General features: G+C 41.1%; 2 protein-coding genes across 4 annotated transcripts in view; both read right to left on the reverse strand.

Moving 5' to 3' along the window:
- Window positions 1-1824: 1824 nt before the first annotated feature.
- On the reverse strand, window positions 1825-9281 carry cox16 (cytochrome c oxidase assembly factor COX16). Of its 3 annotated transcripts, none has more exons than XR_004326841.1 (5): window positions 9080-9281; window positions 7711-7788; window positions 5093-5161; window positions 2827-3001; window positions 1825-2788 (listed from the first exon to the last, which is right to left on the reverse strand). XR_004326841.1 is itself a non-coding variant. In XM_032499771.1 (5 exons), the coding sequence occupies exons 1-4, from the start codon at window positions 9137-9139 to the stop codon at window positions 2888-2890; spliced, it is 321 nt and encodes a 106-aa protein (XP_032355662.1). In that variant the 5' UTR covers window positions 9140-9280; the 3' UTR covers window positions 2722-2773; window positions 2886-2887. The 3 variants fall into 3 exon arrangements, 2 of the variants coding, with proteins under 2 accessions (XP_032355662.1, XP_032355663.1); XM_032499771.1 differs by having other exon boundaries at window positions 2722-2773; window positions 2886-3001; window positions 9080-9280; XM_032499772.1 differs by having other exon boundaries at window positions 2723-2768; window positions 2874-3001.
- Window positions 9282-10668: 1387 nt separating this feature from the next.
- The window catches only part of actn1 (actinin, alpha 1), a 68691-nt gene continuing 60200 nt past the window's right edge, over window positions 10669-19159 (reverse strand). Inside the window, exons 17-22 of the mRNA XM_032501116.1 lie at window positions 18020-18199; window positions 17079-17123; window positions 14276-14356; window positions 13859-13924; window positions 13365-13523; window positions 10669-11248 (exon numbers count right to left, since the gene is read on the reverse strand). Of these exons, the coding sequence (XP_032357007.1) occupies window positions 11090-11248; window positions 13365-13523; window positions 13859-13924; window positions 14276-14356; window positions 17079-17123; window positions 18020-18199 (690 nt within the window). The 3' untranslated portion in view covers window positions 10669-11089. The remainder of the gene's footprint in view (window positions 11249-13364; window positions 13524-13858; window positions 13925-14275; window positions 14357-17078; window positions 17124-18019; window positions 18200-19159) is intronic.

The following is a 19159-nucleotide window of genomic DNA, read 5'->3' on the forward strand; positions in this document are numbered from 1 at the left end:
TACTCAATACTATTTCAAAAGCACTTCAATTTTTTTCAAATGCTATAAAATTGAATAAGACACCCCAAGATTACCCATCAAAAATCCCCCCAAAGAGCGTTGTGTGGAATCGATCATGTTATTTTGGGTAGTTAAAAAGAACATTGATATGGGAAAACGGGTCAATTTGACCCAAGAACAACATGAGGGTTAAAGACTTGATTGACAGATGGTTTCCACTTTCTAAAAATGTGAGGATTTTTCAGCATTAAAACAGACTTTTACTTTTAATACTTTAAGCACATTTTCAATGCAGGACATTTAATTATAACATGGTATTTTTAGTGTGGTATTAGTACTTTTGCTAAATTAAAGAATCGGAATACTTCTTCCACCACACCTTAAGGAGGAAGTGAAATATACTGTATAGTTAAAAGCGTGGCCAAATGAGATCATTTTACACCAAAAAAAAAAAAAGACATACACTTTGTCCCTGTGAGAGTTTTGCGTATTATCCAGATGGATTCCAAAGCCCAACACTTCATCCACCATTGCAGCTCACCTTACAGCAGAAGCCACATCCCTCTAAATCCACTTCAGATTGGCTTATCAACTTTCAAACTCAATATTTCTCCTTTCCCACAGTTGGCTGTGGTTCTGATTTTCAGACAGCCATCCCAAACAGCCCAGGGGCAGGCCTGTGGAGCATCCAGAATAAGTGTGTGATTGACCTCTAAGATTACAATGCATAAACACGGGTGTGCTCTACATTTAGGGAGTCTTCTTCAGAAACAGAAGCATTCACCAGACATTTTTATTAATCAACACACAGCCCGATGAAAAAGGCTTGATCTGATCTGCCATTCCTGTGACAAATTACGTGATTCATCTGTTCGCCGGATTAGGGGCAACTGCTGCTTCATGGCAGCGCGGCCCGACACTCAAACAAGCAACGACAAAGCATGAAGACTTCCATCTGTCCAACCTGTGCATGAAAAAAATTAAAAATCCTCACGTGAGCCGTTTGTGTGCAGTACATTCCCGAGCCTGAGGAACACTGGTTATTAATGTGACTCAAAATCATAAGCAGAAAAAATGTGATTACAGAAAATGTATCCCAGGACATTCTCATACACACCTCTCCACCTGAAGAATATTCATTACATCCCATTTCACAACTGAATGAGGTAAGGCAGTACATATACTGTACATTATCTGTCAGTCAGCCAAACATTACTCATATGTACAATCCGAAGACTTGCCGCAAAAAAAAGAAAAAAGAAAATCATGTTCTTTCGGTTTGTAGAACAAACTTTAAAAAAAAAAAAAAGGAGAAAAAGGTAATACTATTTCCATTATAAAAAAGGTAATAAATCCACTGCGTTGCAAAGTAATAACTGTCAGAGAAACAGATTACTGTCGAGACCTATAAAGCCTGAGGAAAAGGCCGGACCGTTGTGTTATTTATTCTTTTATACTCTCAACTGGTAAATCAATGCATACTGTTGTAAACAAAGACTCACCACGTCTACGAGCTTTTGTCAAAAACTAAATGAATGTAAAAAAGTAACCATTTGGATCAATAGAAAATTATTTATTGAGACATGGAAATCATATATGTTGTTCCTACCTTGCTTTGTGTGTGTGTGCGGTAAGGTGCAGCAGCACACAGCCACCTACTGGTGGTTTATGACAAGCTCCTGATCACAGTGGAGGATAACACACCGACAGGTGACTGGCTTATATTTATGTGTGTGAAACAATAAGAACCAATGCACACTGCTTAAAAGACCAACCTTTAACTTAATTCAAGGCTTTGGGCTCATGTGGCATCCTTTTAATTACCTGTAGTCCTGAATGTGTTCCAACTAGTGCTGTCGGTTAAATGGGTTCTTACGGTGTTTTTTTTTTTTTTTTTTTTTAAATCACAAGATTAATGTTCTTTTTGGCCTAGCAAACTTTGTAGTTTTTTTCCACATGCTGTTGCAACAACTTGTAACGTTAGAAAAACTACAACACCACACTGGATCTAGCTAGACCGGGAACATAAAGACAGCAGCCACGCCGCACACACAAAACGTTACGTTTTGAGGAACAAAGAAATCCACTTTTCATGTTGAAAAGAGCATTAAAATGACAAAAAGAAATGATGGGACAAAATGAAATCAAGGGACATTTAGAATAGATAAAAATGTGTGATTAATTGCAAGTTAACAATGAGAATGCGATTAATCGCAATTAAACTTTTGAATTGTTTGACAGCACTAGTTACAACCAGAAGAGACTACAACTCGTTACAAACAAGCGAAGTTTAGAGTCCGACACAGACCGTGGCCATAGAAGTAGAGCGCACGCCTGGGCTGCTGGGGTCTCAGTTAGGGGTGTAACGATACATAGATCTTGATCATTATATCTTTTCAATATGCCACGATCCAATATTATCGATGCAAGGTGAAAGTATAGTCACATATCGTCTCGAAGATTCCCCCTTTATTTTTGATTTCCGTTTCATTTTTGTTCTTTGTATTATAAAGTGCATAGTTGCATGTCATTTAAATGCCTGGAAGAGCTCAGTTGTAAAACTGACAAGTCATATTTTAGTTGGTTTTCTGATCATGTCTGGTATCGATCGCAGGCCCCTGAATTCAATCAAAATCGTACCGTGACAGACTTTAAGATATCAGTAAATATTGTATCATGTCCATAGAATCAACAGAATATCGTATAGAGATAAACTTAGTGGAGCCTCGGCCCATTCCCGTCTGGTCCGCCCTGCTACAGTGTGGGTGTGTGGGTGTGTGTGTGTGTGGTGTGTGTGTGTGTGTGTGGTGTGGTGTGGTGTGTGTGTGTGTGTGTGTGTGTGTGTGTGTGTGTGTGTGTGTGTGCGTGCGGCGCAGCCCGCTGGGCCTCAGTCCTTTTTATTCTGCCTGGCGCGCTGCTGCTCCTGGTACTCCCTGGAGTCCTCCCAGGGACGGGGACCGCGGATGTTCCTCCACTCCTCCAAATTCACCTCCTTCAACTTCTGCAGAACGGAGAACAACAACACAGGGAGACGAGGTTTTAATACTTCAGGAATTCACCCTCTGACCAGTCATAGATTCAACTCGGAAAACTAGGGCTGGGAGAAAATGAGATGGCACCAGATTCTTGACCACATACCTCAATGTTGACTTTACAACCATATTGTGGGGTTGCCTAATGGTGCTTTCACAAAATATTTACACAATGAGACTTTAAAATAAATGATCATCAATAATAATGTGGATATAATGACTAAGTGGTTAAAGGCAAATAACAGAACAGTTAGAAAATCATGTCACTTTCCTGTAATGCAGCTAGGGCTGGGAACCGAACGTCGTTTTAGGCACCGATAAACTTGCCTCTATAGAGTATCGAAAAATGCCTCAATATTCAATACCCAAGGAGTAAATCTCATCAGAGTCAGTGAGCCAGTAAGCACACAGCATGCTACTATCAAAATCTAACAATGCTGCTGATTGGCTGTCTTAGGTTACACGTCGTATAGAAAACTTAATGCACAGAGACAAGGCTCATGTAGTAGCTCATATCACGATAGTGATATAATACATTTATTGTCCAGCCCTACTGAAAACTGTACAGGATTATTTCAACTAAAAACATGAACTTGTGTTCTTGCATGAACACGAGACAACATTTCAAAGTCAATTTAGGATTTTTTCTTCTTCTCAGTTTACTTCATGTACTGTGATAGTGCAGATGTGGAAAAATAGAACCATCTGGCATGTCATGCAGGGTGAGAGGAGGCAAGAACTAGGCTGCCCGGATGCTTCTCCACAGCGGCTCGTCGGATTGGAGAATAGCTTCGCCCAGCTCCCCTCACCAAACATCTTTCTGATTAGGAAGATTAGGAGGCGCGGGTCGGACTTCTGGAACTTTCTGAAACCAATAATCCCACATTCACAGCCACCTGCCTTCAGGGGGAGACTGTGTGCAGTTGTCCCCATTTTTATTTTATCCATATACGCCCTTCACAATTTTATCAAAATGGCAACATGGACTAGTGTACTTTTTTGGACACCACACTACTGCACTAAGTGCAACCTGCACAATTGGTTTATTTACATTTAGCATACATTTTAGCATATTATTTAAGCAGTTGCACATTTTTGTTTTCCCATCCTGTACATATTCAAATATTTGTTTTATTTTATTTATATTATTATTTCAGGTATATTGTATGTATGTATATTTTTCCTAGTATTTCATTTATATTTATATTCTGTGCTTTGTGACTGATTTTGCTGCTGTAACACTGGAATTTCCCATTTTTCTTGGGATCAATAAACATCTATCTATCTATCCATCCAATCTGAATGAAGTATCGTGGTGCTATTGTTTGGTACTGATCCTCGCACAAATCACACTATAATCAATCATTTGCATTTTTTAAATTGATATTTTTTTCAATGAAAATAATGATAAAAAAGGATCATTCCCTCCTATATCATGAATCATATTGCAATCCCAACGTCAGTCAAAAGAACCACAATTCGATATTTTCCTCGCGTCGTGCTGCCCTAACATTCATCAAACATTATCAGATTATCAGATTATCAGATTATCAGCATGTGTGCTGATAATCTCTAAACATTTTACATTTGTATTGACTGTTCTTGTTAGTATGAAAAAAGAAAAAAAAACTCCCAACTGATCAATAGTAGAAGACATCAGGGCCACACTATATTACTTCGATCATATTACTGAATTACTAATAACCTAAACAAATGAACACTTAATTTAATAACGAAAAATGTATTAAGGTTATTAAAGATTGTTTAAGAATTGCATTCCCAATATTCTACTAAACGAGGTTAAAAATGATGACGTATGACGTTACAAATACAATCCCCGTGTTTCCCTCTAACCTGCCTGCAGGTTTTACAGGATCCATGACAACGTGTGCCGACTCTACACACCTTTTAAAATGTCTCGCATTCTGATGACACCCGTGTGTCAAGCCCATATTGTTGACCAGCTCCACTTTCTTGCAGAAGGACAACAGCAGTTAGATTCTTTCGTCTAGCACCCCCTCACCCCACGCCCCCCGGGTGCCCAGCCTGTGTCTCCTTACCTCATACTCCTCCTCCAGCATGGCTGACTGCTTCTGGACATTTACTTTGGCTTCCAGTGACGGATCCAGCTGAGGAGAGAGAGAGAGAGAGAGAGAGAGAGAGAGAGAGAGTCACGCCTTCACAACAACACGGAGACAATGAAAACATACCACAGTAAGGAAGAGCTCAATGGAAAGTTTGAGAGATACGTTTGGTGAATATCAACTAGAGATGGTCTGATACCATTTTGTGTTTCCCCGGTACCGATTCTGATACCTGAACTTGTGTATAGGCCGATACCGAGCACTGATCCGATACCACTGTGTCATACACTTCATTATGTTGTAACAGCTGTATGGGCAATCGGTACCAGAACATCTCTAGTATCAAAATTAGAGATGTTCCGATACCAGTATAGCGGATACTGGTCGCCGGTATCTGTATTTTTTTTTTTTTGATTTATTTAATTGTATCAAGCATGCCTTACATATGAAAAGAGAGCAGTCTAACATGCAACCGTTTTTTTACTCTCTAAATTATTCTGCTTGATTTGGCATCACCATCACCGGGTTTAGTAAAGATGGTAAGTATTCTGTGTCAGAGGTTTTGGGAGAGAGAGTCAAGTCCAATGGAGCTATCGGAGTTTTGCAATTCAAATTGATTTTACCCGAGAATAGGCCTGAAATGAATCCCATTCTGAATCATTATTTCTAATGAGTTCTAATATTTCACAGCAATAACGCAGCGGTAACTCCGGTGATTGATGCCTTTCAAAATTCCATGATTGAATTTTAATTAGACTTACACTACTACAGCAAATAAAATATCTAGACTGTTTTGCAGCCTCCAGACCAGGAAATGAATAGCCCGAGCAATTTGTATGACACCTACAGTTCTATGGAGGTGTTACTAGCATTTCTCTGACTGTCTGCCACAAGGCTGGACCTCAAAACCTAACTGGGAGCATCAGGGGTGAAGACAACTCGCACAAATCCTGGACAGGGAAGACAAAAGGCCTTGAAGTTCATCTCTTCCGCAGGCTAAATAACATCGTTGAAGGGAAAATACTAATTGGATCATACAGTGACTTAACCCTCACAGCGGTTTTAATGATTTAAGTGGGCAAATATCTGTAAGAACATAACGGAATAGGATAATGACAGCTCTTAGTAAGGACCGCAAGAGTGGTTATATTCTCACACTCACACACACACACACAGTGTGTGCCGCAGGCCCTGTCAGAACAGACCGAGTCGTGTTGGGGGCAGCTGCCCATGCACGCTGCCCCCCTCCCCCGTCGTCATCCACAGTCCAGCGGTGCTTCACATGGACAGTAGTAAGAAAAGATGCCCGCGCCATCTGGCTCCCACCCACATCGTCGTTTGTCAAAGCAAAACAGCACAAAACAGCTCATCACATCGCGATAGCTTCTAATAAAGGGCTGGTCTTCTTGTCAATTCTAATGAATCGTGTCTGTCATTTAATGAATTATTAGAGCTGGTTCTCTTGTGTTGACTCACTAAACGCGTTAGAAAAGCCTGTCGGTGCTGTGCTGTATGCCTGCAGTGTCTGTAATGATGGATAGACAATCTAATCTAATATCTAATTCTATTTAATAAATAAGCCTCACATCAACCACACTGCATTGCACTGGGAGATCCAAACAGTCCTGGCAGACAGTCCCAAACATCTCTATACATTGGCTATTTTTACACTGTCCCCTTTAGAAAACCCATGATCCTCGTGTGCAATTAAGTGTCTAACCACTGGGAGGAGTCATTGCACACTGGCTGTACAGAGACAGTGGGACGTGGTTCCTTCCACTGATTTCTTGTGGTGGAGGAAATGTGAGGCATTTAATCTACTGGCACGTTCATCATGAGCAACTCTTCATCAAATATATATATATATATATATATATATATATATATATATATATATGGCTAATGTAAGACGCATCTTCACTGTAGCGAGTGGAGAAATAGTTCACCCTCCGTCCACTGGTTTCTAGATAAGACTCTGAGACATCACAATACAACCTGCACAATTGGTCTATTTACATTTTATTATACTATTTTAGCAGTTGCAAATTTTTTTATTCCCATCTTGTATATATTAAATCTTTGTTTTTATATTTTATCCTATTATTATTTCATGTATATTGTATGTACGTACATTGTATCCAAGTATTTCATTTATATTTATATTCTGTGCGACTGATTTTGCTGCTGTAACACCACAATTTCCCTTTTTTTGGGATCAATAAATATCTATCCATCTATCTTCCTTCTTCTTGTTTTTCTATTCACTGAGAAAGATGCAGTCCAGTAGGATGGCAAAACACATGCATGTAGATTCCTCTAATTCTTCTAAATTTGGTCTTTTATGTGCTTTTATTCATGAGTTTAAAACTTCTACTACTACTCTACATTTGTACATCAATCCCCCATAGTCTTTTTATTTTCATTACTTAATTTGCATTTATTTGTTCCCTTGTCTTCTTCAAGGTAGAATATTATATTCCCTGGCATGTATTTTGACTGAATCTACAGCCTCTACAAGACATTGTACGCTTATGTTTGTAAGTACTTCAATGTTCAGAAAAGAAAAAAAGTAAAATAAATGTAACCAAACAAACCTTTTTTCTGATCCTCTGTGCATCATAGCGAATTTGTGTAAACTCTCGCAGGCCAAAGGAACCTCCAACTACGAGCAACTGAAAAAACATTGAGAGCACACATGTTGTCCATAGTTCACTTAATCCTAAATACTTTGGTTACTGCAGAGCATTTGCTTCAACAAAGTTCAAGTTACTTCTGAATAATGTGGACATGACATCGCAGTAACACTAGTGCCCAGTTAGACATGAAAACTTTTACTAATTAGTTGTGGTTTTAGCATGTCTTAAGTAAAAACAACGATCATCAAAACTGTGCAGTACAATTTAACAGCAACACAAATGACTGTGGAGCATTGTAAATGAGCATAAAGTTGAAAATAATGAGAAACTGAACATTATAACCTTCATGGACATACTGGGGTTTGTCGCAGGGCTGACGACACTGAAGTCAGCTGCTTCCGACTGGCCAGTTAAGGGAGGTTAAGGGAAACTTAAGTGACAATACTGAGCGACAGTTGCTCCGGTTTTTGCCCCGCTTCTTGTTATAAAATGGTTTTCCTAGTTAAAGCCTCAATGCCGCTTAAAACCCCCTTTCGGATGTGTGAAATCTCTTTTTATATGATTTCACTGTATTTTCCTCCTCCTAACGTTCATAGACCATCAGGTCTAGCTCAAAGCCTTTAGACACTCAACTTCTTTATCAAGTTTTAAAACACAGGGTTTCAGATTTGTGAAATCTTGACTCTATTTGAGAAAACACAAAAGAGGGGATTTCCCCTGCTTTTTTTCACATCCAGACAGTCACACATTAGTAAAATGTAAAAAAAAAATGAAAAAAAAAAATGTCCAGGAGTCTCAAGGGTTTAGGTTGTCCAAATATTGTACAACATTTTTATCTAGACCTGTCTGTTGTGGTCTGGTTGGGGAAACAACAAAAATAATAGGAATATGAAAGTGTAGTTGTTGTTTCTTTACCAATCTGAAAGTAGGTGTAAACAGCATTAGAGAGAAAGATTGTGATCCCTAATCATAGGCAAGGTTATCCACACCCTTTCATAACAACACGTGTTGCAAAAAAGTATTTAATAAACTGGCAACTGAGTGTAAGGAATACATTTATTGAAACCCCATCCATATGGACAACCTCTCTTATACGTCACTCCATGCTCTTATGACTTAAACAAGACAATGTTCATATGTAATGAAACAGGGACTTAAAAAGAAAAAGATACAACTTTATGGACGATATAGACTATTATTTATGGTTAACTTAAATAACTAGCTTCGAGCAGCGTTACTTATCATGACACTGATAACTTGCTAGCAAAAGTGTTAGCTACCCAACTTATCAACGTTAGTTAAATACGTAAAAATAAAAGATACTTACAAGCATAGGGATTCCATATTTGACCGTTTTGTTTTTCTGCAAAGCCTTTAAGGTAAACATGTCTCTTCTCTCCAGCTACAAGTCCATTTTCCTGATGAAGACACCGAGCAGGTCACCGCCATGGACAGTTAGTTAAACAGCCCGGACGCGCTTCCGGAACAGGTCCGCCGCACTAAACTGTGCGGAGAATTGTGAAGACGTGATTGAAGGTTCCTGTCTGTGTCGGGCTCAGGGAAAGAAGTATTATTACTTGTATATTAAAATGTGCTTGTTAGCTAAATGTCAAAACTCCTCCCGTTGTCGCTGAGTACTTTCCTTGTGATATTTATTCGGTTCGTTCGTCGTGCCTTGTCCTCCTTTCTTGCAGTCTCTCAAATACATTCGTGCCTTCTACATTGGTCTTTTACAACGAGCACATAACGATACACTTCACACAACTGCTGACCGTTTTTTACATGACATAGAACATTTTTTAATGTTTTCCTACCATATTTGCAGCAGTTAGACTCCCGTCTGTTGACCGATTCAGATAGTTTCCACTATAGTTTCTTCTTCTTCTTCTTCTTGGTGGTATGGCAGTTGCGCCAAAGACCCTCCTTCTCCAGGTACACTATGGGGCAATTACTTTAGTTGTAACTTAATTACACATTTGTGTGTAGATTCTGTATGCACCACTTAATGAAATACACTGAAATGATGTATAGGTCTTAAGACAACACCTGTCTTAATTTTGGTGACCCTGTTTCGTTGAGGGGCCCCAAAGATAAGTGTAGCCTAGTTTTTCTGTGTAAACAACATTCAAAGTATTTAAAAAAAAAAAAAAAAAAAAAAAAAAAAAAGTACTTTCCTTTTATCGGACCCCACCTCAAAAAACAGTAAAATTGAATTTTTTGCAATAGTTTATTCCCTATTCATCCAATAAGCAATCAACAAAGCAATATAATATCATGACAATACTTGCGGTGGCCAATGGATCTTCACTTCTTCCAGGATAGCATCGAGGGGGTGTAGAGCTGCATCTGGTGGATGTTCTGGCATCTTGCAGAAATTGGATGGAGTCCTCTTCATTGTTTGGCAGGCTCCAAAGATTCATCATGATGTTGAATGGCTAGTTGGTAGTTGGGGATGAATAATACTTACAAAAAATACTGCTAATTAGGCGGGAGATGAAAACAGTGATTTTGACGCGTATTTGAAATTTTATATGGTGGGGTCCGGATAACAGGAAAGTACCAAAAAAAAACCACATTGCTGAAAAATGTCCCCCCATTTTTCATTCAGAAGATACTGTAGGTTAAAACTGTTTTAACGTGGACAGAACACACCACTACCATATCCTCTCCAGTTTCCTCAGTTCCATCTTCTTTGATGCAGGTACTCACTAACACCTTGTGCGAGTACTTAGGCCACCATTATCATTTCAATGAGTGTGGGTCCTATTACCTGCTTCTCCAGGGACAGAGGGACATATAGGCTACAGACAGTTTAGGATATAGGTATTTGATTTTCAGAGTCAGATAAATGCACAAACTGTCAAAGTAAATCCCTTAAAAACAAACGTGATCCCTGTAGTAAACAGAATAAGAAGAGAAAGTATAGCAATTTTTCTTTATTACAATTTTTGTCTGTTATTTTCAATCAAAGGTGAAGAAAAATACCTTTTTTTTGTTCAGTATAATAAAATATGTTAACTTTATTCATTTGATGAAGAAAAACAATGACAACAAAATAAAAACAAGCATTTTTTTTTCTCTCTCCCTCTTTGTAAACCTGGAGAGCTGGGAAGCAAATACAACGGAGACAGAATGTGAGGGAGCAGTGATGAGGATGGAGCGGTGGGAGGAAGGAGGAGACAGAGGATAATGACAAAAAAAAAAAGATAAGGCCAGAAACCTACAAAACAATGAGCGTAGTAGGACAGAAGTTTGGTGAACGGGAGCAGACGGAGGATGTGGCGGTGATCAGAGCGGGCAGGCTGGTGGTCCCGAGTCAGGACGACTGACAGAGTGTTCAGAGGTCGCTCTCTCCGTACAGAGCTGTGGAGAAGGACATGTAGTCCAGGGCACCGGGCACGGCGTCGGGGCCCGTGTAGGGGGCCATGCGGGCTATGCAGTACTCCGCCTGGTCTGGAGGCAGCTCCCGGCGCAGCTCATCGGCTAAAATGTAGTTCTGTCAAGGAGGAGAAAAATAAAATGTATATATATATTTTTAATGCTAATAAAAGCAGCTGTGTGCTATCAATACATTCTGCATATTCAGAAGGAGCAGATGGAAATTGGGGAAATAAAATGAGCTTAATAGATTATAATAGAGTGTATTGTCATTGCACAAGCTTGTGTACAATGAAATTTGCTGTGCCGCTCCTGAATATAAAAAAGTACTTAACGTAATAAATACACACACTACATATGTATGTTAATAAACTTGTGCACAGTCATCCCGGTCAATAAACAGGAATGTAAGTGACTTTTGACTCACTTAACCCTGTACACATCCATACAAGCTGCATCCATACACAGAGTTTCTGGAGCACTCAGCTGCTGCGTCTGTCCCTGCCGCCATCTTTCATTATTATAAAGAGCAGGTGTCTGGATTTAGATTTGGTTTAATATTTGAAAATGTATACATAGGTAAGGTGGCTTGTGGCAGGCAGATAGTGGGCTCGTCCCTTAACCCCCAGATTGGTGGATCGATCCCAGGCTCCTCCGGCCCCATGCCAGTGCCCCTGAGCAAGGCACTGGACGCTAAGTTGCTCCCCGGACGCTGTATGTATAGCTGTCCACTGCTAAATGGATGGGTTAATTGCTGTAATTCAATTTCACTACATTGTACTGTAAATTGTATGTGACAAATCAAAAATAGAGTTTTGTTTTTGTTTGTTTTAAAACTTTTTTTTGTTGTCATTTAACTAAAAATACCCTGTAATGTAAAAGAGTTTTTACTTTCACATCTCTGCAGGGCAATGGCGCTTTCAGCCACTTTCATCTCATTTTACGGTCGAGCGCATTGTACAAATGATGAGTGCTGGAATAAAATGAGTGGTTTGTGAAGAAAGCCCAACTGGTAAGCCAAAGAGACAGCTATTTTTCTCTGCAGTTGGCAGACTAAAGTCAAGGTAACACGGAAAAGGAGTCCAGTGAGATGTCTTTGTTGCTCCATTTCTATCACATGTGTGAGTACCATCAAGAAAGTATAACTGGATTCTTATTTCTGTCATTTAGTGGTTAGAAATACATTTTTTGTAGGATATCAGTGACTTAATGAATAATCTGGCAGCTGGAGAGTTTTCAGGCTGTCAACAGACCTAAACAGGCTCCTTAAAGACATCTCAAATCTTGCATCTACTGATTTTTTGGCCACTTGGAGATAGTGAAAACAAGATGTTAGATACACATCAGAGAGTATAATGACATTTAGTTTGATATGGCAAACATTACTTTTCATGTACTGTACATACGCGTTTCTGGCCACCTGCTGATTGTAAGTCTAATATTCATTCTTTCAGATCGGTCTTGGCCTCCAAGAACTCCTGAGGGAAATATTTGTCTCTTTAGCTGCTAAATGCTCCACTAGGTTCACCAGCTAGTCGGTGACTTTGTGTGCCGTTTGGGGCTGGACAGGTAGTGAACACTGGTTTTATTAGAGAGTTAATCCACTGAAACAGCTGCGTTTCATGCCCAAAACGACACTTATGAGGTGGAACCAAAACAACGTGCTGAAAGACGCTAAATCGCCCTGTAGCGCTGCAAAGACAGGTGATGCTTTCACATAAAAAAGTCATTTGATTCATTGTTAATTTATAAAGCTTTAAACGTGCTTCTAAGCCTTTTTCCAGGTTTTTATTTGTGCTTCTTCATATCTTTGTCTTTTTTCTGCTACCCTAAGCGTGTATTAAATATTCATCTTTTGGCCGAATGGACCTTAATCCACAATGGGCATTTCTACTCTGCGTCATTATAGAAAATTGAATAGAACACACTGAGGGGAAATTGGTCTTGGGCATAGTGCTAATATGCTGCTTAACAACACAAACATCTAGCAGAAAAATCATTCTAAAAATAAACATAGAAACATGATTCGATGAACAAAGCATCTTAGGACATGCAGGAAGGACACATGACTGTACAGACAGTACAACATCTTAAAAAGTGACTGTAGTAGTTAAAGTGCAAAAAGTGCTGGTGTATTTAGTATTTATTATTGCACTTTGCTCTGTTGCGCTCAGTTACTTTTGAAGTTCAGCAGCTTGACAGAGGTTGGGATCTAGACAACAACAAGGCCGTACCTTGTCCCCCGCCAGGACTTTGAAGGAGGCCATGACTTGGTCGGCGGTGTCCGTGTCGGCCGTCTCGCGGGACATGAAGTCGATGAAGGCCTGGAAGGTGACGATGCCCATCCGGTTGGGATCCACTATGCTCATGATGCGGGAGAACTCGTTCTCCCCCTGGTGGCAACAGAGAGGAACTGTGAGGCTCAGTCGCCTTGGTGACAGTCCCCACGGCAACACACAAACAACGCACAGCAAGGGGCAGGTATTCTGCACTCAGAAATATAACTTGTTCCGCGTTTTTACATTAAGTCAAGGAACTGTTGCATTGGCATCACTATGCATTCTAATACATTCCTTAAATGGAGCAGTGTGGAAAATAAACCATCCTTTTAAATCTGAAAACATACATACATCAAATGAAGGTTGCGTCTATCCATTACCACTTCCAACTGGTCACATTCATTACACGCAAACAAATATTCATACTTAAAGAGTGCTCGTGGCTTTACCAGGTTGTAACCAACGGAGATAAGGCAGGTTTTGAAGTCTTCGGCGTCCATGATTCCTGATCTCTTCTACAAGGTCCGTGATGGACAAAGGAAACCAGGAGGAGAAGGAGAAAGAGGCAGAGCGGCAGGGATAGCGGAGGGAAATCGTTGGAAGAGTAAAGGATGAACAAAGAGTAGAATTAAGGAGGAAGGCCACAATGTGGATGTTGCAAAGTTTGTGGAAAACACAAAGGAAATTTAGACACGAGGGATGAGCAGTAAAAGGTGGGAATAGAGGGATAATAAGGGTCCGGTCAGAGGAATAGGGGGGTGGGGGGTGGGGGGCAGGGGGGGGGGGGGGAGAGAGAAGTACAAAAGAAAAAAGAAAAAGAAACCAGTTAAACCTCTTACAGCAGAGGTGTGGCTACGAGTAAGTACCTGTGCATCGTTGGCGATATCGAAGCCCAGGCTGATCAGGCAGGCCTTGAACTCCTCCGCGCCCAGAGTGCCCGAGTGGTCCTGGGGTGTGGGGGAGGGGGGGGCCAGTGACAGGCGAGGCGTCGGGGGAGGGGGCCGCAGGCCATGCAGCAACACATACAGTGGAGTCAGTGACGGTGAACGGGTGAACGGGGTGGGATGGAGAGATAGGTGAGGTGTTGTTGGGGCGTGGAGGGAGTGCACCATGCACAGGGGTGAAAGGAAGTGGGAGGGGGGGGGGGGGGGGGTGAAGGGAGAGGGCCATGCACGAGACAGAGAACAGAGACGAGAACACAGTGCATATTGATTAGGATGTGGTAGGTGAACACACGGTGGCAGCAGTGCTGCCATGCTAGGCGAGGCATTCAGAGGCGTTAATGTGCAGTGCAGGCAGACTACAGGGCCCTGCGGGGGGGTAACTCATATCGCCCATGGCACATGGTACTGTACATCACAATATGGGCTCTTCTTAGAAGAGCGTCATCAATGCAAAATGCTTCATTAAAAAAACACTTCAAACAGTTACTATCACATTCATTTTCCCATATACTCCTGACGTAAATGGAGATACACGTACGGACGTTGGGCTGCAACTAACAATTTGTTTTCATTATCGATTCATCTAGTGAATATTTTCTCTACTTATTTTTTAGTTGTTTGGCCTATTAGATGTCAGCAAATAGCAAAACACATGTTCATCGCAAGCTTCCGGAGCCTAAAGCGTGATTTATGGTTGTGCGGAGGCGCCACGCAGAGCTTTGGCCGTAGCCTACGCGGGGAGCGACGTGCGTCGCGACGATGTGTGGGTCCGTTTCCCGAGAGACGCATGTCATGTCAAGCTACAGCATAGGTACGTGCATGTGTGTGTGTATGTAGCAAGGGTGTAGATTTTACGCAGAAGTATAAATCAAGCTTAAGTGTTTGTCTTAAAATGTCTAACTTTGTCTGACCAACAGTCCAAACCTAAATATATTCAGTTTATACCATACAGGACTAAGAAAAGCAGAAAAACTTTACACTTGAGAAGCTGAAACCAGTCATGTGTTTGCCAGTTTTCCTTAAAATTACTCGTGGAGTTTTAGAACAACTCGCACTAAGCTTCTATCGATTAAGCAACTAATCCGGTTAGCTCTACTAAAGTTTATTTTCCCTGTGGATTGATGTGTTGTTTAGTTTCTTTAGATTATTAAACTGATTAGGTAAGTCTATGAAATGGTGATATCATGAATGATAAGCGCCCAATATTCCATACTGTAGATCCAAATGACATCTTCAAATAGCTTTTTTTGTGAACAAGATTCCATTTGCACTAACACATATCCTATCCTTAAAAAAAAAAAGAAGAAGCTGAAATCGGCATTCCTAATGAAATATGAAACAAAAGCTCAAGTTCAGGTTCACAGTTGGCTTCCTGTAGGCGCCGATCCTCAACCTCTCCTATTGATTAACATATGGCCAGCTCTGTAAAAATGAATGAGGTAATGGCGGAGTCAGCAGGAGAGCTGGGGTGCGGAGGAGGAAGGAGGAGGGGGGGAGAGGGAGCTAAAAAAACAAACTCCTCCATAATTGGTGCTGTTTTCTGACACAGGGAGCCCGCAGTGTAAACACTAGGTTCTGAGGCAGGGGGGGGGGGGGGGGGGGGGGGGAGAAAAGGGTTTCATAACAAGCCCTTTAATGAAAAATTTTCAATTTCCATTTAATGCTCTGATCCTTGTCTTATTTAATGCAACATTCTTGATTTTTACAATAAACATGCGCTGTTTCATAGGCGGGCTGGCGGGCCAAACCTTTTTAAAGCCTACAGCCCCCGAGCTTCTAAAGAAAGAGGGGCCCTGGGGGACCCGAAAATGGGGGAAGCTTTTTAACCAACGGTAAGGTCAATAGACAGCCCGAGATCTCTCTCACACTCAACCCCTTCTTAAAAGGGCAGTAAAGGGTTTTCCGTTAAACCCGGGCAGATTGGAAAAAAATTTCACCTCAAATTTTTTGCTTGTTGACGTCTAAATTAAAGTATAAAGCAAATCTGTGCCCCCATAAAAGTTTTTAATTAAATTTTATATATTTAAAACAGACGTTTGACACTTTAGGAAGTCACAGTTGGGGGGTCCACCCCAACAACAAATTTCCTTTTTTAGCCTATTGTGCTGGAGGGTCTCTCTCTCTCTCTTTTCCTCTCTCTCTATCTCTTTTCCCCCCTCTCTCTCTCTCCTCTCTCTCTCTCTCTCTCTCTCTCCTCCCTTTTCTCTCTCTCTCCCCCTTCTTCCTCTCTCCTCTCTCTCTCTCTCTCCTTTTCTCTCTCTCTCCCCTCTCTCTTTTCTTCTTCTCTTCCCCCCCCCCCCTTTTTTTTTTTTTTTTTTTCTTCCCCTTTTTTCCTTGTCTCTGTGGGATAAAATTTTTTTGTATTAAGTGACAGCCAAACCCAGCACAGTGTTGTCTTAAAATTGTGTTTTTTGGGGTTTTTTTTTTTTCCCCATGCTGTTTTTTTTTTTTTTAAAAAAAAAAAAAAAAAAAAAAAAAAAAAAAAACCACACTTGGAACGTTCCAAAAAAGGGTCCAAACGGGCACGCATATGTTTTCCACTCGAACTATTCCCTTCAGCAACATTGAGGTACATTTAGCGGGGTAGCACTACGGCCTTCCTCGCCACGGACCGTTTAATACTGCCCTTCGAATGGTTTAAGGAAAACGCGGGGACTCGTTCAGCTGCCCCCGGGATGCCCCTTTGGGGTCCCCTGTCAAGACCTGGTTCTCATTTGTTTTATGGTGCGGGCGATGGTGGGGAGTAGCTGCTCCCAGCCCCCGCGATGTGCTGCAGGTGGCAGAGAGAGAGCGAGAGAGAAGAGAGAGGGGGAAAGAAAGAAAAGAAGAAAGAAAGAAAGAAGAAGAGAGAGAGAGAGAGAGAGGAAGTTAAAGGAAGAGAGATGGAGAGTAAAAGAGTCTCAGAGGCATTGGTTTTTAGCAGCTAATGGTTTCGGAAAAAAAAGATTTTTTAAATTGAATCAGCATGGAGGATCAGATAGCTGGGAATGACTGCCTCAGCACAACACCCCGACCACCCTCTCCACCACACCCTGGTCCAACAGAGTAGCACCTTCTCTAAGAGGCTCCGGCAGCTTCGACTAAGTGCAACCTGCACAACAGGTGTATCTACATCTTTATCACTACTTGTTAAGTAGTTGTACATTTTTATTCCCAACTTGTATTTATTTTAAATATGTGTTCTTGTATTCTATCCTATTATTATTTCATGTATATTGTATCCATGTATATTCTCTACGTGTGCTGTGTGTCTGATATTTTGCTGCTGTAACACTGGAATACATACACACTTACATAATAGCTTTGAAAAGGGGTCAGTGGATGTGCGGAGCTTCAATAACAAGAGGAATCTGAATCATTAGCCAATAAAAAGAATTTGGCAGGCAGGCAGGCGGGGGTTCATAGTTTTCCAGCATTTCCACAAAAAGTTCAGCACGATGGATGGTAAAGTGCAACGTCAGGAAGGTTCCGTATTAAAGTCTTTCCTGTCTCAACATCCTGCCACCCTTTGCTTCGTCCTCGGTGGCAAACCACAACCTTCTGACACCAACGCAACATTTAGCCACGCAAGGAAAGTGTCTGCCGTGTCCAGCCACATGATTATGTCAACAATCCCTTTCTCTGTTGTGTCTGGTGATTAAAAAGCCTGGCTGCAGGGGGGGTTACCTCCATGGTGTAGTTGGTGTGCTTGTTGTCAAAGATGAGCGCCTCCTGAATGAGCTGGTGGTCTCCCTCCAGCTGGTCGATCTTTGGCTTGTAGTTGACGATGCTCTTCTCGTACTGGCGGAGGTGCGTCAGCTGGTCCTCCAGGGTGCCGTGCATCTCGATCGAGATGCGGCCAATCTCCTGCACGCACACACGTTTAACAAGAATGAGTCACTGCATAGTGGAGGACATGAACAGTATATACACAAATGACCCCCTGCCTTGCATTTATCAGTTAACCTCACACTACACTGTCATACAGACACATTCTTATCACATCTAATGTCCATTCAATTCAACTTAATTTACAGTGTCAAATCTCAGGACACATTACAGAGAGAGTAGGTCTACACTAGGGCTGGGCGATATGGAGAAAATCAGATGTCACAATATTAATGACCAAATGCCATACCTCAATGTTGATATTACAACCATATTGTAGGGTTGACTGTTGGTGCTTTCACAAAATATTTACACAATGACATTTCAGATAAATAAAAAAGCTAATACTTTGTGGTAAGTTCAGAAAATGACATCCCTTTCATGTAATGCAGCCTTTCAAACCAGGAAAAGACACCACTAACAGGAAGCCGTATTACAATGTTACGATATCCAAAATTGAAGACGATATCAAGTCTCATATCACATATATTTAATAGAATTTACCTTATATTCCCCACTATAACGATTAATAGCCTGTTTTCACATAGCTTAGTATAATTTCCTGGACCCATCAGTGGCCACATGAGATAAATATTAAAATGGAGTCAGAAAGTCTGACCACTTCTGAAACTTGGACTGGTAAGCTTAAGACTAAAACTGAAAAATACTCTGCAAATCTATAACTTGAGGCAGGTGCGTCGGAAGTGGTGCCAAGAAGCTCAAAAGTTGCAAAGAAACTCCTGCATACTGTCCAACTTATGTCTAACAGAACTAACTAACAGCTGGCGACGCTTCCGTACTAGACCTTCCTCAGGCAGATGATGGGACACACTGAGAATGCCAGCTATCACATTTATCTTTGCTAGTTAGACAGTGTGCGGGAGTTTCTTTGCAAAGTTTAACCCTCATGTTGTCCTCGGGTCAAACTGACCCGTTTTT

Source organism: Etheostoma spectabile, chromosome 20 (genome assembly GCF_008692095.1).
Source record: "Etheostoma spectabile isolate EspeVRDwgs_2016 chromosome 20, UIUC_Espe_1.0, whole genome shotgun sequence".
NCBI classification, from domain to species: Eukaryota; Metazoa; Chordata; class Actinopteri; order Perciformes; family Percidae; genus Etheostoma; species Etheostoma spectabile.